Raw genomic sequence first — 19,993 nt, forward strand, 5'->3', positions numbered from 1 at the left:
ACCCCTCTGTACAGTATTTTCACAATAAAAATATATTTTAAAAAATAGGAAAAAAAACACATAAAGGAGCAGAGCAAGGAGGCAGAACACAAGATAAGACACTCAGTACCAAAAATGTTCTCTAACTCAATTCTGTTACATAAAATATGTAAATTCAACTCTAATATTCAAATATAGAACAGATACAATTCTCAACTAACATGGCCTTTACACTGATAAAAAAAAATCTTTAAAACAAAAAAGAAAGAAAGAAGGACATACTCAACTACTCAACATCTGCATGCTGAACCTACAAAATATTAATGCAAGCAGTCAAAAAAGAGTTAGAGATATACCATTGTTCACTATTGTTAAAGTCAACTCTCCCTAAACTAATCATAATCCTGTTGGGACTCAATGCGATCTGGGGAGGAGATAGGGTAAGTGGGGAACAGGAATATGGGACAATTTCCCTACCCTGTCACTCAGCACATCATTCTGATACCACATGGGTGAGGGTTGTCTCCCCTCACATCAGCAAGCCCACATCAGGTAACTTGCTAGATGACCCATTCAAATCACTTGTGACACTATCTGAAGATGAATGTCATCAAATCCCTCAGGCTGAAAGCCTATGGCTCCCTCTACTCACATCAGAAGCCAGTTGTGCTTATACTTCTGACTACAGTCTATTAAATCAGAGCTTTCCATAACTCCCTTCCCCTGATTTGCTAGAGGAGCTCACAGATTTCGGAGACTCACTTATATTTGCCTATTTATTCATAAAGGACTTTACAAAGAACACAGATGAACAGCTGGATGAAAGAGATGCATAGCCTGAGATATGTGGGAAAGAGCCAGGAGTTTCCATGCTGTCCACAGATGTGCCAGCTCTCCAAGCTCAGTCATTTCAGGTTTTGTGAAAGCTTCATTATGTAGGCATGATTGATTAAATTACTGACCATTACCTTCAGCCCCTCTCTAATCCCCAAGAGCTGGGACTCCAAGTTCCAACTTTCTAATTCATGATGCTTCCCTGGCAACCAGGCCCCATCCTGAAGTTATCCAGGAGCCTACCAAGAGTCACCCATTAGAGCAAAGGATGCTCTTATCTCCCAGGAAATTGAGGGATTTAGGAGTTACATCAGACATTCCTATGACTTAGGAAATTAGGAGTTCTAGTATGTGAGGAACCAGAATCCACGACCAGATTTCACAACAGATTTCCCTAGTGCCACAATGAGCAAGGGTACAAGGAGCTCTGTCTTAGGAAGCAAAGAAGAGACAAAACATGGAAACAAAAAATTTTTTAAGCACCCAAACTATTAATAGAAACAATAACTGAGTCAGGAGCAGAAACCTCTCATTATTTCACAAATCTCAAATTCACAAAAGGGTACTTTTGTAGAGCTCAACAAAACAATTTCTTGTATAGGCTTAAAATTTCTAAGCCCATACCTTGAGAAGGTATGAAGACCTACCATTCAGATGCCTAAAGTTAACCCCTTTGTTATACTTTAAAATAGGGGTGGGACAAGTCAGCCAACAACAAATGCTGGAGGGGATGCTGAGAAAGAGGAACCCTATTACACTGCTGGTGGGAATGTACACTTATACAACCACTTTGGAAGGCAGTCTGGAGGGTCCTCAGAAAGCTAAATATTGACCTCTCTTACGACCCAGTCATACCACTTCTAGGCATCTATCCTGAACAACAGGAACCAGTATACAAGGACACATGCACCTCCAGGTTTATTGCAGCACTGTTCACAATAGCTAGGATATGGAAACAACCCAGATGCCCCACACAGATGAATGGATCCAAAAATTGTGGTATCTATACACAATGGAATATTATGCAGCCATTAGAAATGACAAAATAATGGCATTTGCAGGGAAATGGATGGTGCTAGAAGAAATCATGTTGAGCGAGGTAAGCCAAGAGCAAAGACACAAATGGTACATGGTCTCCCTGATAAGTGGATGTTAAATCCAAAATGTTAGGTCATACGATAAAATTAACAGGACTTAAGAAACAAAGAACTTCCACTCATCTGGTCGAATCACTACTAAATAACCCCATGCTGCTGATCACATGTATGGTATATATGTGTGTACACCAGAGGGGAACCAGGAAGATGACACAGAACTAGAGTGAATCACGTGAAAAACATACAACAGCAGGACCCATTAGCTGCACAGACATTGACCAAAATGAATTAAGCAACTTAATGGCAGCAATGGGAGGGAGGGAACAAATGGGAACGAGGGAACAGCTGATCTATGCAAAACAAAAGAAATGTGGAAGAAATAACTGTATTGCAAAGCTCATAGAACTCATAAATGTTATAGACTGTGAAAAAAAAATAAATAAATAAAATAGGGGTGGGAAATCATTTGGTACTTAACAGGACAGACATATCTGCTCCTCATCAGCTACCCATGGCCTGTTTGCCTGTATTGACAATTTTGCATGGATCTTGAATAATGTTGCAAATATCCAAATGGTCCTGGGTAGAAGAAAGATTTCCAGACTTGCTAAAAAGTTCTTCATACTATTTTAATATGCATCCAGAGCTGAGAAACACCAACACAGATCTTTGAATGAAACACTAAGGCTCCCAGGGTTATATAGAGGCCTACTGAGACTCACCCATTAGAACAAAGGATGCTCCTATCTCCCAAGAAATGGAGAGATTTAGGAGCTACATCAGACATTCCTATGATTCAGGAAATTAGAAGCTCTCCTCTGCCAGTATGTTGTAAGTATCACATGCTTAACTGAAGTGGCAATGGGAAACCCAAGAAGGAAAAAAAAAACATGTAAGTAAGTTGAAAAAGTTGTGAATGCTGGTAAAAGAAGTGATTAAATAGCTGGGTGCTGGTGGCTCATGCCTGTAATCCTAGCTACTCAGGAGGATCTGCAATCTGAGAATAGCAGTTCAAAGCCAGTCTGGACAGGAAAAGTCCATGAGACTCTTATCTCCAATTAACTACCAGAAAACTAGAAGTCACACTGTGGCTCAAGTGGTAGAACACTAACCTTGAACTGAAGCACTCAAAGACAGCATTCCAGGCCCAGAGTGCAAGCCCCAATACCGACCCCCCCAAAAAAAAGAGATGATTAAATATTTGAGATTAAAGATCATAATAAATGTGAGGGAGGTGAACTTACAGACCAGAAATGCTGAGTCCTCAGGTTTAATAATCTTTAAGTTATGTAATTGTACATCCCAAGGATGGGATCTAAACTTAAGACTTTAATTGTGAACCAATTTTCTACACTTATTCTGCATGCCATCATTTACAATTGTGGATACATAGTTTCTATCAAAAGGCCTATTCACATACTTCAAAAGGAAAGCAGGAAAACAAGTACAAATATATGTAAAATCAAACAGTCAGGCGCCAGTGACTCACACCTATAATCTTAGCTACTTGGGAGGCTGAGATATGAAGTCGCAGATCAACAAAAGCCAGCCTGGGCAGAAAAGTCAAAGACCAATCTCCAGTATACTACTCAGAAAAGTCCAGAAGTGGCACTGTAGCTCAAGTGGTTGAGTGCTAGCCTGGAGCACAAAGAGGCTCAGGGACAGGACCCAAGCCCAGAGTTTAAGCCCAAGGACTGTCAAAAAAAATTAAATATGAATATAAAAGATAGCTATTTTAATATCTAAATATAAGAACCAACAAAATAGGTAAAGGGGTATTCTTAAAATCCTACTTCCTCAGGTTATGTGATTTTTTTTCACTTCTCCCTCTCCATTTCCCCCATAAGCCAAAATTCAGCACTGATTTCTTTGCTGTAGATGCTTTTCTTGGCACTGAAACTCCTGTCTACTTTAAGCTTACTGCAGCTTGCTATACAGTTAACTGGCCCCAAACATAGCACAAGAAATTTGTTTATTCACTTTTCTAATGTTTCTTTAGAGTTCCACCATTCTTGCTTAGGGACTCTCTCTCTCTCTCTCTCTCTCTCTCTCTCTCTCTCTCTCTCTCTCTCTCTCTCTCTCTCTCTCTCTCTCTCTCTCTCTCTCTCTGCAGTAAACTTATCTGTTACCCCACAATTTGATTCGTTCATCTTGGAAAATTTCATTCTTGGCCCATCCCACCAAACATTTGAAATTATCTGATATATATTGGTCAAGTGACATAGTCAAGGCAGATCTAATGTCACAAACATGCACATTTTTATTACTTCCAAAATCAAGTACAAGTTCCTACCAGAATCAATTTTCTTCAAGCAAGATTTAGAAAATGTTGTTTACTTAACCTGGATTCATCAAAAATAATATAACTCACTTAAAAATCTGGCCTTTCACCAGGCACTGGCTGCCCATGCCTGTAATTCTACCTACTCAGGAGGTTGAGATCTGAGGATCCACAGTTCAAATCCAGCCCAGGCAAGAAAGTCATGAGACTCCTTTTTTTTTTTTTTTTGGTTGGCCGTGGGGCTTGAACTCTGGGCTTGGGCACTGTCCCTGCGCTCTTCAGCTCAAGGAGAGCGCTCTACCGCTTGAGCCACAGTGCCACTTCCGGTTTTCTAGTGGTTTATTGGAGATAAGAGTCTCACAGACTTTCCTGCCCAGACTGGTTTTGAACCGAAATCCTGATATCTCAGGCTCCTGAGTAGCTAGGATTATAGGCATGAGCCACTGGCACCCGACTACCAGACTCTTATCTCCAATTAATCACCAGAAAACTGGAAGTGGTGCTGTGGCTCAAGTGGTAGAGGGCTGGCCTTGAGCTGAAGACCTCAGGAACAGCACCGAGGCCTGGAGTTCAAGCCACACAAACCACAAAAAAAAAAAAAGAAAGAAAGAAACACAATGGGCCAGGCATCTGTGGCTCATGCCTGTAATCCTAGCTCTTCAGAATGCTGAGAGCTGAGGACTATGTTTCAAAGCCAGCCAGGGCAGGAGTACATAAAACTCTTATCTCCAATTAACCACCAAAAAGGCTGAAAGTGGAGTCATAGCTCAAATGACTAGCTAGTCTTGAGTACAAAATCTCAGGGACAGCCCCAGGCCAATGTCAAACCCCAAGACCTGTACCAAAAAGAAAAAAAGGATGAGGAGAAGAGCAGGAGGAAATGAAGGGGGTAATACTGTTCATAAAGAAAAGTACTCATTTACCTTATATAACTATAACCCTTCTGTACATCACCCTTACAATAAATTTTTTCAAAAAGTAACACAATGACCAGTGAATATTAACTACTTTCTAAAGATGCTAAATGAAAGGATGAACCAGGTAATATTTGTTGAGAATAATGGAGTAAATAAACTTGCTTTTTGAACCTCACTCACCAAAGCCCTGCAGGGTACACAATTCCCCACAAGGAGCAAGACTACTCCCCATGATTCATATCCACAGACCTATCATTTCACAGACTGACAATAAACTATGCACATGACTGCTAAAGACAGTCCTTGTGAAAATACCTGTCTTAGCTCCACGCCAAACTAGGCAGACAGTGAGTCACTGTGAATAGACACTGTTCTAATACACAGGTACTGTGCCCTCTGACAGGGAAGAACTCATTTCAACAGAATGAAGTCTCATATTCTGCTTATCTTTTGCTATTCAAACTAATTTAATCTACACAACTTTTCTTGGCTATCCCAGACCACATAGGTTTGATATTCTGCAAGCAGAGATATAGTTCAAGTGGTAGAGTACCAGCCTTGAGCTGAAAAAGCCAAGCAAAATCTTAAGGTTCTGAGTTCAGGTCCCAGTGCAGCATGCACACATGCTCGCTCGCTCTCGTTATCTCTCTCTCTCTCTCTCTCTCTCTCTCTCTCTCTCTCTCTCTCTCTCTCTCTCTCTCTCTCTCTCTCACACACACACACACACACACACACACACACAGTTTGTGATTCAAATAAATTCAAGACTATGGGTGACATTTTTTACTTAAGACAACAAGCTGTTTCTACAGCATTAACAAACAATTGTAGAGGTTGCCAGCCATAAATGAATACTTCAATGAAAATAGAGTTCCACTTTAGAAACATTCTTACCAGAACAATTACCACATATTGCTACCAGGAATAAGAGTATTTCTCTTTGGTTTTCAAAAACATATTTTTCCAATTAATATTAATTTATGAAACATCACAGGAGATGGATTATGCAATAATCAACTGCAAATCAATGATCTAGTTGGCAAAAATGTCCAGCAGTTTAATCAAGTAAAATCAACTCAGAATATCTAGTTTTGTTACAATCAGAATGCCTGCTGCTTCCTCTCTCAACCTTACAGACATTCATTAAGAATTCAGTTCTGGGCTGGGAAGGTGGCTCAGTGGTAGAGCGCTTGCCTTGCATGCCTAAGGCCCTGGGTTCGATTCCTCAGCACCACATAAGCAAAAAGAAAAAAGCCGGAAGTGGCGCTGTTGCTCAAGTGGTAGAGCGCAAGCCTTGAGCTGAAGAGCTGAGGGACAGCACCCAGGCCCAGAGTTCAGGCCCCATGACTGAACCCCCCCCCCAAAAAAAAAACAACAAGAATTCAGTTCTTACTCATTAAAGAATTCAAAAAGAACTGGGAATATGGCTTAGTGGTAGAGTGCTTGCCTAGCATGCATGAAGCCCTGGGTTCCATTTCTCAATACTACTTAAACAGAAAAAGCTGGAAGTAGCTCTCAAGTGATAGAATGCTAGCCTTGAGCAAAAGCAGCTCAGGGACAGTGCCCAGGCCCTGAGTTCAAGCCCCAAGACTGGCAGAAGGAGAGGGGAGGGGAGGGGAGGGGAGGGGAGAGGAGAGACAGAGAGAACTAGCAGGAAAGCAAGAGAGAGAGAAAGCAAGAAAGAAGGGAGGGAGGGAGGGAGGGAGGGAGGGAGGGAGGGAGGGAGGGAGGGAGGGAGGGAGGGAAGGATTCAAATATAAAGCAAGTCTCTGCTCTCATAGACTTCCAGTCTTATTTGTAGACTTCTAAAGCAGTTTAGAACATCAGAGGACTGGAAGGTAAAATAACAACACAGACAAGATCTGTAGGTCATCAAAGGGTTGAAAATGGTTCTGATGATAAGAGGGCTGACTACAATACAGATAAAAAAGGGGAACCTTGAGAGAGATAAAAGATTTGAACTGAAGAGGAAAAAAGAGACTGGGTAAGCCCAGGCAGCTGGGTAGGGCTGGGGTTAGGGGAAAGGGAAATGCAGAGGGAGAAATGGGCACATCATACTGGAAAAACAGAGAAGGGTCTAGAGGGGCTTACTTAGAGGTAGGTGTGACAGAGGTTAAGGACTGGCATAGTCAGGGCCACTGAGGAGAAGAAGCTTAATTGACAAACCTTTGAAGTTTCTGTAGCAGGAAGTTACATGATGAGAGGAGTGACTTAATCAGACTACAGTGGAGTTAAGAAGTTTCTCTAGCCGGGCGCTGGTGGCTCACGCCTGTAATCCTAGCTACTCAGGAGGCTGAGATCTGAGGATCGCGGTTCAAAGCCAGCCCGGGCAAGAAAGACCATGAGACTCCTATCTCCAATAAACCACCAGAAAACCGGAAGTGGTGCTGTAGCTCAAGTGGTAGAGCGCTCACCTTGAGCTGAAGAGCTGAGGGACAACGCCCAGGCCCAGAGTTCAAGCCCCACAACCGACAAAAAAAAAAAAAAAAAAAGAAGTTTCTCTAGACTCCTACTTACCTCATTGGCTTGGGGGGTGAGGAGGGAAGAGTCAAAAAATGACTAACAGACTGGAAAAATTATTTCTTTTTTCATTTCTTAAGGACAACAACAACAACAAAAATCTTGCCAGGCTCCAGTAGCTTATACCTCTAAATCCTAACTTCTCAGGAGGCTGAGATTTAAAAATATTACAGTTCAAAGCCAGCCCAGGCAGGAAAGTCCACATAAGACTTTTATCTCCAATTAACTACCCCAAAGCCAGAAGTAGAGCTACGGCTCAAGTGGTAGAACAATACCCTTGACCCTTGAGCAAAAAAAGCTCAGAGAAAAAAAAAAAAAACAAAAAAAAAAAAAAAAAAAAAAAAAAAAGCTCAGAGACAGCACCCAGGTTCTGAGTTCAAGTCCCAGTATTGGTACAAAATAATGAAAGAAAATATTAATCCTAATATTTGAAGTATTTAACAAAATGTTCTCTGATTTTCAAAAACAAAATTCTGATGACCAGATCTTCTTTTCTGTCCATTTTGAAATTTCTAGAAAGCTAGACAAGTTCCTATCATATACAGATTTCAAGGCTAATAAAGAAATGACAGTGTATTTTGGCATTGATGTCAAAGTTTTAAAGATACAGACTTGAAAATCACCACACCTACCCTTGAGGTCCACACTCGTTACTGTCAGTTTGCGCCTCTGGTTCGTTAGTGTGCTTATCGACTCATTTGCCTTCATCTGACTGTGCAGCTGATTCTCTTTGTCTCTTTTTTGGTATGCTTTCTCTACACACACCCCAGGACATCTGTGCAACTTCTGCTCCTAGATCTGGATCTGGTCTCTCTGTTCTCCCTCCCGCCAGTTTTTCCCTCCTCCTCCTCCTTCATTCTGTAGCCATATGCTATGGTCTGGATGAGGGTGGGGTAGGCAGGGTGGTGGGAGTTTTTTTGTTTGTTTTTGTTTTCTTTTTTGTCCATTGTGGGGCCTGAACTCTGGGATTGGCCACTGTCCCTCAGCTCTTCAGCTCAAGGCAAGTGCTCTACCGCTTGAGCCACAGCGCCACTTCCAGTTTTCTAGTGGTTTTTATTGGAGATAAGAGTCTCACAGACTTTCCTGCTCGGGCTAGCTTTGAACTGCGATCCTCAAATCTCAGCCTCCTGAGAAGCTAGGATTACAGGCGTGAGCCACCAGCACCAGCCTGGTGTTTTTTTTGTTGGTCCTGGGGCTTGAACTCAGGGCCTGTGTGCTGTCCCTAAACTTCTTTTGTTCAGGCCTAGCACTCCCACTTGAGCCACAACGCCACTGCCAGCTTTTTTCTGAGTAGTTTATTGGAGACAAGAGTCTCACAGACATTCCTGCCCAGACTGGCTTGGAACCATGATTCTCAGATCTGGCTACTCAGATCCTGAGTAGCTAGGATTACAGGCATGAACTACCAGCACCCAGCTTGGTCTGGGTGTTTTTGTACCTTCAGAATTTTTGTGTTAAATCATAACCTCAAGGTAACGGGATGAAGAATCCTCATGAATAAGAACAGTGCTTTTATAAGAGAGGCCTCAGAGACCCCTTACCCCTCCTACCAAGTGTTGTCTATGAGCCAAGTAGGCCAGACACACATTCACTTTATTCTATTTTGTTACAGAAGCCCAAAAGGACTAAGGCAGTACAGCTACTTATTTGATATGATTATTGAATATAAGTTTTTAATTCCTGCTTATGTTTTAGTAACATCATTTTTATTTCTGACTTTAACAAATGCTTCTCTTTTTTTTTTCCTTTTTTGGAAGCACTAGGGATTAGTCAGGGTCTCATGCTTGCAAAGCAGTCAACTGCTACTTGAATTATACCTCCAGTCCCTTTTTGCAATGAGTATTTTCACAAAAGGGTCTCATTTTATGCCTGGGCTGCAATCATCCTACTGTTCTTCCCCATATCACTGGAGATGACAGGCATGCACTTTTGTGACCAGCCACTGACTAATATGGAGTCTTTTATGCATTTCTTTTTTTCTGTCCAGTCCTGGAACTTGAATTCAAGGCCTAGGCACTATCCCTGAGCTTATTTTGTTACTCAAGGCTAGCACTCTACCACTTGAGTCAGAGCTCCACTTCCAGCTTTTTTTTTTTTCGGGGCAGGGCGGGGGGGGGGTAGTTTATTGTTTATTGGAGATAAGAGTCTCATGAACTTTCCTGCCCAGGCTGGCTTCAAAATGAGATCCTCAGATTTCAGCCTCCTGAGTAGCTAGGATCTTAGGCTTGAGCCACTGGCATCCGGCTGATGCATTTCTTTCTGCTCCAACCATGATCCCATGATGTCTACCTCCCAAATAGCTAAGATTAGAGATTTGAGGTACCATCCCAGCTAATAATTGCTTCTTGAATTAATCTGAATTGTGAAGCCTGACTGACTCCATGGATCAGTACCAAGATTAGGTGCTCCTTGACACAAAATAGTAACTTTTGCTAAGATTTTTGGATTTAAAGAGTCATTTCTTAATTAGCATAAAATTAACCTATGGCTTCATTAACCTAATTTAAAAATGGCAGTAGACTTCTGGGATTTACATGTCTTGTATACGCTCATAATAAAAATTCAGTTTTTTTCTTAATTGTGCTGAGGTCTGAACTCAACCTAATATTTAATAGGTAGGTGCTCTACCAGTTGAGCCATGCCCCAGCCCTTTTTGTCGTAATTTCTCAGATATGTCTCATGTTTCTTTTTGTTGTTTTTGGTCGTGGGGCTTGAACTCTGGGCCTGAGTACTGTCCCTGTGTTCTTCAGCTCAAGGCGAGTGCTCTATCGCTTGAGCCACAGTGCCACTTCCAGTTTTCTAGTGATTTATTGGAGATAAGAGACTCATGGACTTTCCTGCCTGGGCTGGCTTTGACCCCAGTTCCTCAGATCTCAGCCTCCTGAGTAGCTAAGATTACAGGCATGAGCCACCAGTGCCCGGCTTGTCTCATGCTTTTTGACAGACAGGCCTAACATCCCAATCTTCTACCCAGATCTTCCATATAGCTTAGATTACAGGCTTGTACCAACATTCCAAGTTGTCTCACAAACCTTTTCTGGAAGCTGGCCTCAAACCATGATCCTCCCAATCTCTGCCTCCTGTAGGCATGTATCACCATGATCAGCCATAAAAGTTCAAATTTCTTTAGATAATTTTCCATTAAATGGACATAATATCCAATTTAATAATATAAACATGTCATGAATTTTAACTTTGTTGACAAAGTTAGAGATAAAATATTTTTATTTTGGGGGGTAGGGGGTCAACTGTGATGCTTGAACTTAGGGCCTGAGTACTGTCCCTGAGCTCTTTTGCTCAAACCTAGCATTCTACTATCACTTCTGGTTTTTGAGTTGTTAATTACTGTAGCTAAGAGTCTCACAGGGACTTTTCTGCCCCAACTGGCTTGCAACCACACTCTTCAGATCTTAGCCTTCTAAGTAGCTAGGAGTACAGACATGTGGTACTAGCACCCAACTAATTTTTATTATTTTTAAGTAGTTGTACAGAGGAACTGACATTCAACAAAGCAGTTTACAAATTCAGTGAGTCTTAATGAATGTCACCCTTTGAACATTCTCATCCATCCCTTGAACACAGCTACAGTTTTGTCACTAATTCGCACACTTGTCACTAGTATACGATATAACTAATAGCATTTTACAAGTGAATGAAGTCACACATATTTTTTCTCCTCTGTAGAGAGAAAAGCAGAGAAATTAATCCATTCAGACCAAATGGCCAACCAAATAGAAGGAATTAGAAATGAACTCCTTATCCTCAAGGTTTTTATCCTTCTTGGGTTCCCTTGGTTTTATTTTTTTTACTATACTAACTTTATGACTACAAATATAGAAAATGATTCCCATTTTGACTTGAGGTACATTTAAACAGTTCTTTTCTTGTTGTAAGGTTCTTCATTAAAAGATTTTAAGAGGGGGCCGGGCGCCGGTGGCTCACGCCTGTAATCCTAGCTACTCAGGAGGCTGAGATCTGAGAATCGCGGTTCAAAGCCAGCCCGGGCAGGAAAGACCGTGAGACTCCTATCTCCAATAAACCACTAGAAAACCGGAAGTGGCGCTGTAGCTCAAGTGGTAGAGCGCTCACCTTGAGCTGAAGAGCTGAGGGACAGTGCCCAAGCCCAGAGTTCAAGCCCCATGACCGACAAAAAAAAAAAAAAAAGATTTTAAGAGGGGCTAGAAAGGTGGCTCAGTGGTATAGCGCTTACCTTGCATGCCTGAGGCCCTGGGTTCAATTCCTCAGCACCACATAAGCAAAAAGAAAAAAGCCAGAGGTAGCTCAAGTGGTAGAGCGCTATCCTTGAGCTGAAGAGCTAAAGGACAGTGCCCAGGCCCAGAGTTCAGGCCCACGACCGGACCCAAAAAAAAAAAAATTTTTTTAAGAGTGCTGGGGATGTACATGGCTTAGTGGTAGAGTGTTTGCCTAGCATGTATGAAGCCCTGGGTTCATGCATGGAAGTGGCACTGTGGCTCAAGTGATAGAATGCTAGCCTTGAGCAAAAGCAGCTCAGGGACAGTGCCCAGGTCCTGAGTTCAAGCCCAAGGACTGGAAAAAAATATTTTAAGAAAGGTTCCTTGAGGATGAGCGGAGGAGAAACTGGGAGAGGGAGGGAAGGAGTGACAATGTCCATAAAGAAATGTACTCTTTACCTGAGTTATGTAACTATAACCCTTCTAGAAATCACCTTTAAAATAACAATTGAAAAAAATCTAATTTAAAAAAGGTAGGTTCCTAAATATTCATAAAGAGAAAACAAATGCTGTAGTCCAAAGGTCTACATGGCTTTGATGCTATACAATAGTGAAAGGTTAGTCTTAAAGTCATCTAGAAAGCTTCTAATCACATTAAAAACTTAGATGAAATCCACTGGAAAGAGGACAGCTTTAGTGAGTTCCTATAACTTAACCAAGCATTATGTCTCAGGAGCTGTGATTATTCAGAATGTCACAGAGCTTAAATGTGTGACACATCCACAACAGTCACTGCTTACCAGTCTTTGAAAAGGACTCAAACTGAGAAATCTGTTTTAGCACTGGCTCTAGGTTGACTACCTAAGCAGAGCGTATGAGAGAATAGTGATGAGAGATGGATATTCTGAACATGAAGTGAACATGTATGGTACTGGCCTGTCATATGCAGCAATCATGAAGTTGAGGAGGAGACTGATGGACTGCTCCACGCTGATTTGGTGAGTAGAAGGAAGGCGCTTGTTCAACTGATAGTAGATGGAGGAGATGACAGTTTCGAGGCGGGACACACTGATCTCAGTGGTATGGTCCAGTGTATTAAGGCCATTGTCTCGGAAGGCTTCAATCATGTTCCAGATATCAACAAGATGAACTATGGCAAAAAGAAAATAAGCCATCTTAAAGTTTAAGCCAGCTTAAAGTATGGCGCATAACTGAACACCTAAATTTAACAATGGGTAAATAAGTTTAAAGTAAAGAAAGGCCTTGACTAGCACTCACAAGGCCTTGGGTTCAATCTTCAGCACTGTAAAATGGATGAATAGACAGACAGACAGACAGACAGACAGACAGACAGACAGACAGACAGACAGACAGCTGGGTGTGGTAGATCACATTTGTAATTTTAAACAAATAAAGTAATGGTCACTGTTCCAATGACCAACAACTAAAAATTTAGAGCAATGCATTTTTTGCTTTATATTACTAATACCACTAGCATAGTTCAGGCTCCCAGCCACTCCATACATAAACTACTGTCTCCCAAAAATTAGGAGAAGTTTATAAGCAAGGGTTGCCCTAACTGATTTTCAAACATTTTGGCCACAACCCACAGAAATATATTGAAATCATCACACACACACATACATACTCGACTACATTTGTGTACATATATGTACATGCATGTGTCACACACATGTATGTGTGTGCATATATGTAGATATAATGAAGTTCCACAAAAACACTTTTGTTAACCACATAGGCTCCATTTTGGTACTTTCTTCTCTTGTGTTACATGCTTTAAATTATGGCTACAGCCTACCTAAATGGTTTTATGAAATATTAATGGATCATAATGCATAATTTGAAAAATAATGCTTTAGGAAATCATGAAGAAAGACATAACTTCGACCTAGAGTGACATGATAATCTCTTTGGAGAGAAATTTAAGGTAGAAAACTTTAAGACTTAAAAGTCTAACAAGAGTTATCAGATGTAAAAGTATGCTCATATCACTTATTTATAATAAATATCAAAACTAAGTCTCAAAGTGAAGTTTTTCAATTCTGTGTGTGCATGCATGTGCATATAAACAGTACTGAGACTTGAACTAAGGGCCTAGGGACTATTCCTAAGCTTTTTCCGCTCAAGGCTGGTACTGCTCCATCACCTGAGCCAAAGTTGCACTTCTGGCTTTTTTTTGCCAATCATGGGCCCCAAACACAGGGACTATATGCTGTTCCTGAGCTTTTTTGCTCTATCACTTGAGCCTGGCTCAACTTCCAGCTTTTTTGGTGCTTAACTGAAGATAACAGTCTCATGGACTTTCCTGCCAGTACTGGCTTCAAACTGCGATCCTCTCAGATCCCAGCCTCCTGAGTAGCTAGAATTACAGGTGTAAGCCAGTGGCACCCAGCCACTTTGGGCTTTTTGATGGTTAATTGAAGATAAAAGCTCACAGACTTTCCTTCCTGGGCTGGCTTTGAACCACAATCCTTAGAACTCATTATCCTGAGCAGATAAGATTACAAGTTAAGCCACCAGTGCCCAGTGGCACTTGTCCAATTCCTAAGACAATGTTTTTTCCATAATTTAAAATGGTTTTTCACGATTACATACACACATGAAGAAAGAACAGTATTTGTGTCATAAGCCAGGTTAATCTCCATGGAAGTTAAAAAAAGGAAGATTACAAATACACAAATATATACTTTATTTTTTATAATTCACATGATAGCAATTACTTATAGAAAAGGTTCTTTTAGGGCTGGGAAGGTGGCTTAGTGGTAGAGTGCTTGCCTTGCATGCATAAGGCCCTGGGTTCAATTCCTCAGCACCACATAAGCAGAAAAAGCCAGAAGTGGTGCTGTGGCTCAAGTGGTAGTGCACTAGCCTTGAGCTAAAAAGCTGAGGGACAGTGCCCAGGCCCAAAGTTCACGCCCCATGACCCATCAAAAAAAAGGTTCTTCTATATTTATACATTAAACTTAATTTTTAAAAAGTAATTTTTATTTCACTATTATCAAAAATCAACCTTTCTGCTGGGCGCTGGCGGCTCACGCCTGTAATCCTAGCTACTCAGGAGGCTGAGATCTGAGGATCGCAGTTCAAAGCCAGCCCGGGCAGGAGAGACTGTGAGACTCCTATCTCCAATAAACCACCAGAAAACCAGAAGTGGCACTGTAGCTCAAGTGGTAGAGCACTCGCCTTAAGCTGAAGAGCTGAGGGATAACGCCCAGGCCCAGAGTTCAAGCCCCATGACCGACCAAAAAAAAAAAAAAAATCAACCTTTCTTTTCCTCCAGAAGTTGATAAATTATATTAACTTTGTACAAAACCTTGCATTAAGTGCTGGTGGCTCTTGCCTATAATCCTAGCTAATCAAAAGGCTGAGATCTGAGGATTGCGGTCCAAAGCCAGCACAGGCTTTCGTAAAGTCCATGAGATTTTATCTCCAATTAATCACCAAAAAGCTAGAAGTAGAGCTTTGGCACAAGCAGTAGAACAGTAGCCATGAGCAAAAAAGCTCAGGGCCAGCATCCAGGCACTGAGTTCAAGCCCCAGAACCAGCAAGCAAACACACACACACACACACACACACACACACACACACACACACACACACACACACACACACACACACACACACACACACACACACACACACACACACACACACACACACACACACACACACACACACACACACACACACACACACACACACACACACACACACCCCTCTACATTGCATTCATATTAACAAGGAGACAAAACCAATAAAAAAAACTTTATTATGCACCTCCAAACTTGTAAACTAATTATGGTAACTTGTAGGGATCTGGAGCTTGTTAAAACCTTCTGAGTGGTACAGGACTAAAATGACAAGTTCTTCCTATTACAAAGTTTATTTTGTGATAAATACTTCAGATACTAAAACTTTACTTGAAATCTAACACTATGACTAAAATATACTAAAGTATTGTACAGTAAAATGTTGTGTTACCTTTATATAACAGCATTAATTCAAAGAAACAAGAAATTACTTACGGTTACATCGTTTTTGTACAAATCGTAATTTGCAGGCTGTTCTGTAAGTTGATAGTCGTATCACATCAAAATTCTGAGCACCTGAAAAAAGGGCAAATAAAAATGTTCAACGGGATTTACCATTCGATTTCTCAATGCTAAGAAGTCTGTCTCCATTACATTACCACAATATTCAACAACCTTCCAATCAAACAAAAACAGAGGGAGGAAAAGTTATGAGTTGCCTCTACTATATGCAAGAATTCTGATAATGGTTTTGCCTACATTATCCCCTCTGCCAGGTTAAGGAAACTCTGAGGGAAGGGAAACTCTTGTCTTGAATGAATGAACCTACATGACTAGAAAATGGGAATAGGGTGACTTGGGAACTAGAGTCAAAAAAGCTGAATTCCATCTCAGCTGGGCCACAAACAGAACAGTATTTGGCCAGGCTCTCTAAATTCTCAGCCTCAGTGTCCTGGACTTTTCTCAAAGTGGTCAAAATGGTTATTTCCAAAGCTGCTTATATTCTACTAGCACATTATTCCTCCTTAACAAGAACTAAAGCTGGTTTCTGTGCACCTGAGACATTGCAACTGTCTTACAGTTATAATTCAGAAATGATTCATGCAATGCCCCTGTTCTCACTCTTTCAGACTTTCCCAGGTGCCATTTTGTGAGGGAGCTCAGATGACAGATAAAGAAAGGCCATCAGGAAGGTCCTATGCAGAGCCCCAGAGAAGCCCTAAGCTTCTCAGTCTCTGTCTGAGACATGGGACAAGAAGTCAGGACTAGAAACTCGTCTAAGTAAGTCTACACCCAGAAAATATAAAAGAAAACACATGATTGTCTGTGGTAGGAATACATAGTCACAGCCAACCAGAACAAAGCCTAAAATTACACATTTATAAATCATACTTTGGTTTCATTTCAGAATACTTATTGAGTGTTAAAAACACATGAAATTAGCAATCTCTGGAATGTTATATAAACTCAAAGGTTAGGCAAACTACAACAGGCACAATTTTAGACCCAGCAAAGCCAGGCTGACAAGGAGAGGATAAAGCAGTGGGAAAGAAAGCTCCTTTCCCATGTACAACAGCCCACTTTAGTCTTCCTCAGGCTCTTGGGAGCCATAGGATTTGATTGAGATGACCATGAACCAATGGGAGAGAGAGGAACAAGGTGAATGTATTGAGTTGAAAAAGGAATCTAACTGAGGAAGAAGAGTGAGGAAGAGAAGAGAAATAGGAGAGGAGACTGCAGACCTAATAGACTGCTACAGTCTGAATAGGGACTGTCCCCTCCAAAGCTCAAGCTGAAATTTAATTCCCACTGTGAGGTATTAACAGGGTATAAACTTAATCTAACAATAGCATTTAGACTAAAAAGTGATTATTAGATAAGGTCATCAGGTAGAGCCCTGTGACTACTGGTAGCTTATAAAAGAGAACAGAAAATACACACAGGGACACAGGGTGTGGGTCCCGGGGTGGAGGTGAATATGCTCACCCTCCCACCCTGCCCCTCTCCAGATAATTATGTGTACCAAGCACGGCAGGAATGCTATGCATTCAATGTGAACAGAGCTACATGAACAGCGAACAGCGCTACGTAAACAGATACATCTACAACCAGAAGAAGTATGCATGCTGCACACTCCATGCCATGACCAAGCTGGGGCGGCCGGCCGCAGAGTCCTAGAACAGCCAGAAGGACCTCCTGGAGCAGAAGTGGGCCGTGGTGGACACTGTGTGCAGACAGGACTATGAGCTGGATGAGGGCTTCACCCTGAAGTGCGGGGTCCAGCCTAAATTATATGTGTCACCCTCCAAAAAGGGGTTCCCTAGAGCTAGAGCACCATAACCTGCTTGTCTTCCATGTGACAGATTTCAATCCAGGCAACACTGAAGTCAGATGACCAGGAGGACAAGGCTGCGGGGGGGGGACGGTCCACAGGCCTGATCCACTAAGGAGACTGGACCGTCCAGATCCTGGTGATGCTGGAAACGACCCCCCAACAGGGAAACATCTACACCTGCCATGGGGAGCACCCCAGCCTGGACAGTCCTATCATAGTGGAGTGGAAGGCACAGTCTGACTTAGCCCAAAGCAAGACACTGACTGGCGTTGGGGAGGGTTGTGCTAGGGTTCATCTTTCTTACAGTGGGCACTATTATGCCTATGAGGACCAAGAAAGCTCCACAAGCACCTAGGTAAGTTGGGTTCTTGCTCTGAACTGAAAGACTAGATGTGCCTCGGATCAAGAATTTTTCTGTGTTTCTTTAGTCGTAGAGGCTGATTTGGGGATGAAACCCCACCTTCCTCAAGAAATATCGCTGCCAAGTGGCGCTGTAGCTCAAGTGGTAGAGCGCTCGCCTTGAGCTGAAGAGCTGAGGGACAGCGCCCAGGCCCAGAGTTCAAGCCCCACGACCGACAAAAAAAAAAAAAAAAGAAATATCACTGCCAAGTAATTGCTTTGAAACTTGATTTTCTACTTTTGCTCTTTGATTCACTCCAATTTCTCTCCTGAGGCCTCTATATTCTCTTCTACTTAGCTCCATAAAGAATAAAACCCCCTTTTTAAAAGAAGAAAACTCCAGTGTACTTGTCTATTTTCTTATAAGATGCCACAGTCTTATCTGCAAAAAAAAAGAAAGAAAGAAAGAACCCAAGGAACACACAGGAATTTCCCATCTTGTGCCACATATGCCCTGAGCCACCACAGCACCCTTCTAAGAAGACCATACCAAAACATGGTATCTGTACCTTGGGCTAGGACCATGATTCCAAATAAGCCTTTCCTCATAACTTTGTTATATTGTGCTGTTTTAACAGCAGAAATGACTAAGTCTTCATACACGTAACATTTCTGGAATTGCCTGAAAATACGTTTATAGGCATTTCTAAGAAAAAAAAGTTTCAGCCAGGTGCCAGCGGTTCACGCCTGTAATCCTAGCTACTCAGGAGGCTGAGATGTGAAGATTGCGGTTCAAAGCCATCCCAGGCAAGAAAGTCCATGAGATTCTTATCTCCAATTAACCACCAGAAAAATGGAAGTGGTCCTGTGGCTCAAGCAATAGAGTGCTCGCCTTGAGCTGAAGTGCACAGGGACAGTGCCCAAGCCCAGAGTTCAAGCCCCATGACCGACGAAAAAGAAAAAATAGTTTCAAAAAGTATTAGTTCAAAGAAGTAACATAATAGATATCCTTACTTTTTCTTAGCAGTAGGAATAATCCTAGGAATCGGGGATGAAGTCAGAAGTCCTATCAGTTAAAACCAAGACTGGACTGGGAATGCCTAGCATGCTCAAGGCCCTGGGTTCAACCCCAGTATCACAGCAAAGGAGGGAGGGAGCAAGGGAGCAAGGGAAGGGAGACAGCCTACAAAGACAAAGCTGAGAGATGTGTATCTCCAGTTAGCCAGCAAAAAACCAGAAGTAAAGGTGTGACTCAAGTGGAAGTATTCCAGTCTTGAGCAGAAAAGCCTGAGGGGCCTATAGTTCAAGCCCCAGTGCCAACACAAAAGAAAGACATAAAGACTGATTTCTAGTATACTAGGTATACCAACCAGAAAGAAGCTACCATAACAATATGAATATACAATAAAATAGACACCAAGGAAAAAAAGAATACTAATAAAGAGGCTGCCTATACAGGTTGAACACTCTTAATCTAAATTCTGAAGCTTTTTGAGCATCATGATTTAAATGATGTCATTCATAATGTAAATGGCCAGGCAGAGTGTTATATATCTGTAACTCCTGCACTCAGGAAGTGAGAGGATCTGGAGTTATAGATCTCCCTGAGCTACACAGCATTCTAGAAAAAGAGGGAAAATATGAGAAAATTAACACAGAGAGGTTTCTTAACCTATAAAGACCACAAAATCTGTAGCAAATATCATTCTTAGCAATATTAGAAACATTCTCATTAAATACAAAGCAAAACAAAAAAGTCTGCCATCCTCACATCCCTTCAATACAACAGGTGAGGCTCCCTCTAGTGTACTGGGTTAAAAAAAAAAGGCAGAGCCAAATTGTCTGTAAAAATGGTGCAGTTACCTACCCAAGGACTATAGACTAGTGGAGAGGATGAAGGAGAATGAATACTGACAAAATAGATTGTTTGCAACTATGAAAACAGAA

At 41.6% G+C, this 19,993-nt stretch overlaps 1 protein-coding gene and 1 pseudogene across 10 annotated transcripts in view; one reads left to right on the plus strand and one right to left on the minus strand.

Moving 5' to 3' along the window:
• Dtnb (dystrobrevin beta) overlaps positions 1-19,993 on the minus strand; it is a 197,348-nt gene that overhangs the window by 154,341 nt on the left and 23,014 nt on the right. For all 10 annotated transcript variants that reach the window (XM_070025158.1, XM_070025160.1, XM_070025153.1 and 7 more), the window contains exons 3-4: positions 15,868-15,948; positions 12,758-12,971 (exon numbers count right to left, since the gene is read on the minus strand). In XM_070025158.1, coding sequence (XP_069881259.1) covers positions 12,758-12,971; positions 15,868-15,948 — 295 coding nt within the window. The remainder of the gene's footprint in view (positions 1-12,757; positions 12,972-15,867; positions 15,949-19,993) is intronic.
• On the plus strand, positions 17,414-18,249 carry LOC138829004 (HLA class II histocompatibility antigen, DP beta 1 chain pseudogene; annotated as a pseudogene).

Source organism: Dipodomys merriami, unplaced genomic scaffold (genome assembly GCF_024711535.1).
Source record: "Dipodomys merriami isolate MVZ:Mamm:240054 unplaced genomic scaffold, mDipMer1.0.p SCAF_17, whole genome shotgun sequence".
Taxonomy (NCBI): Eukaryota; Metazoa; Chordata; class Mammalia; order Rodentia; family Heteromyidae; genus Dipodomys; species Dipodomys merriami.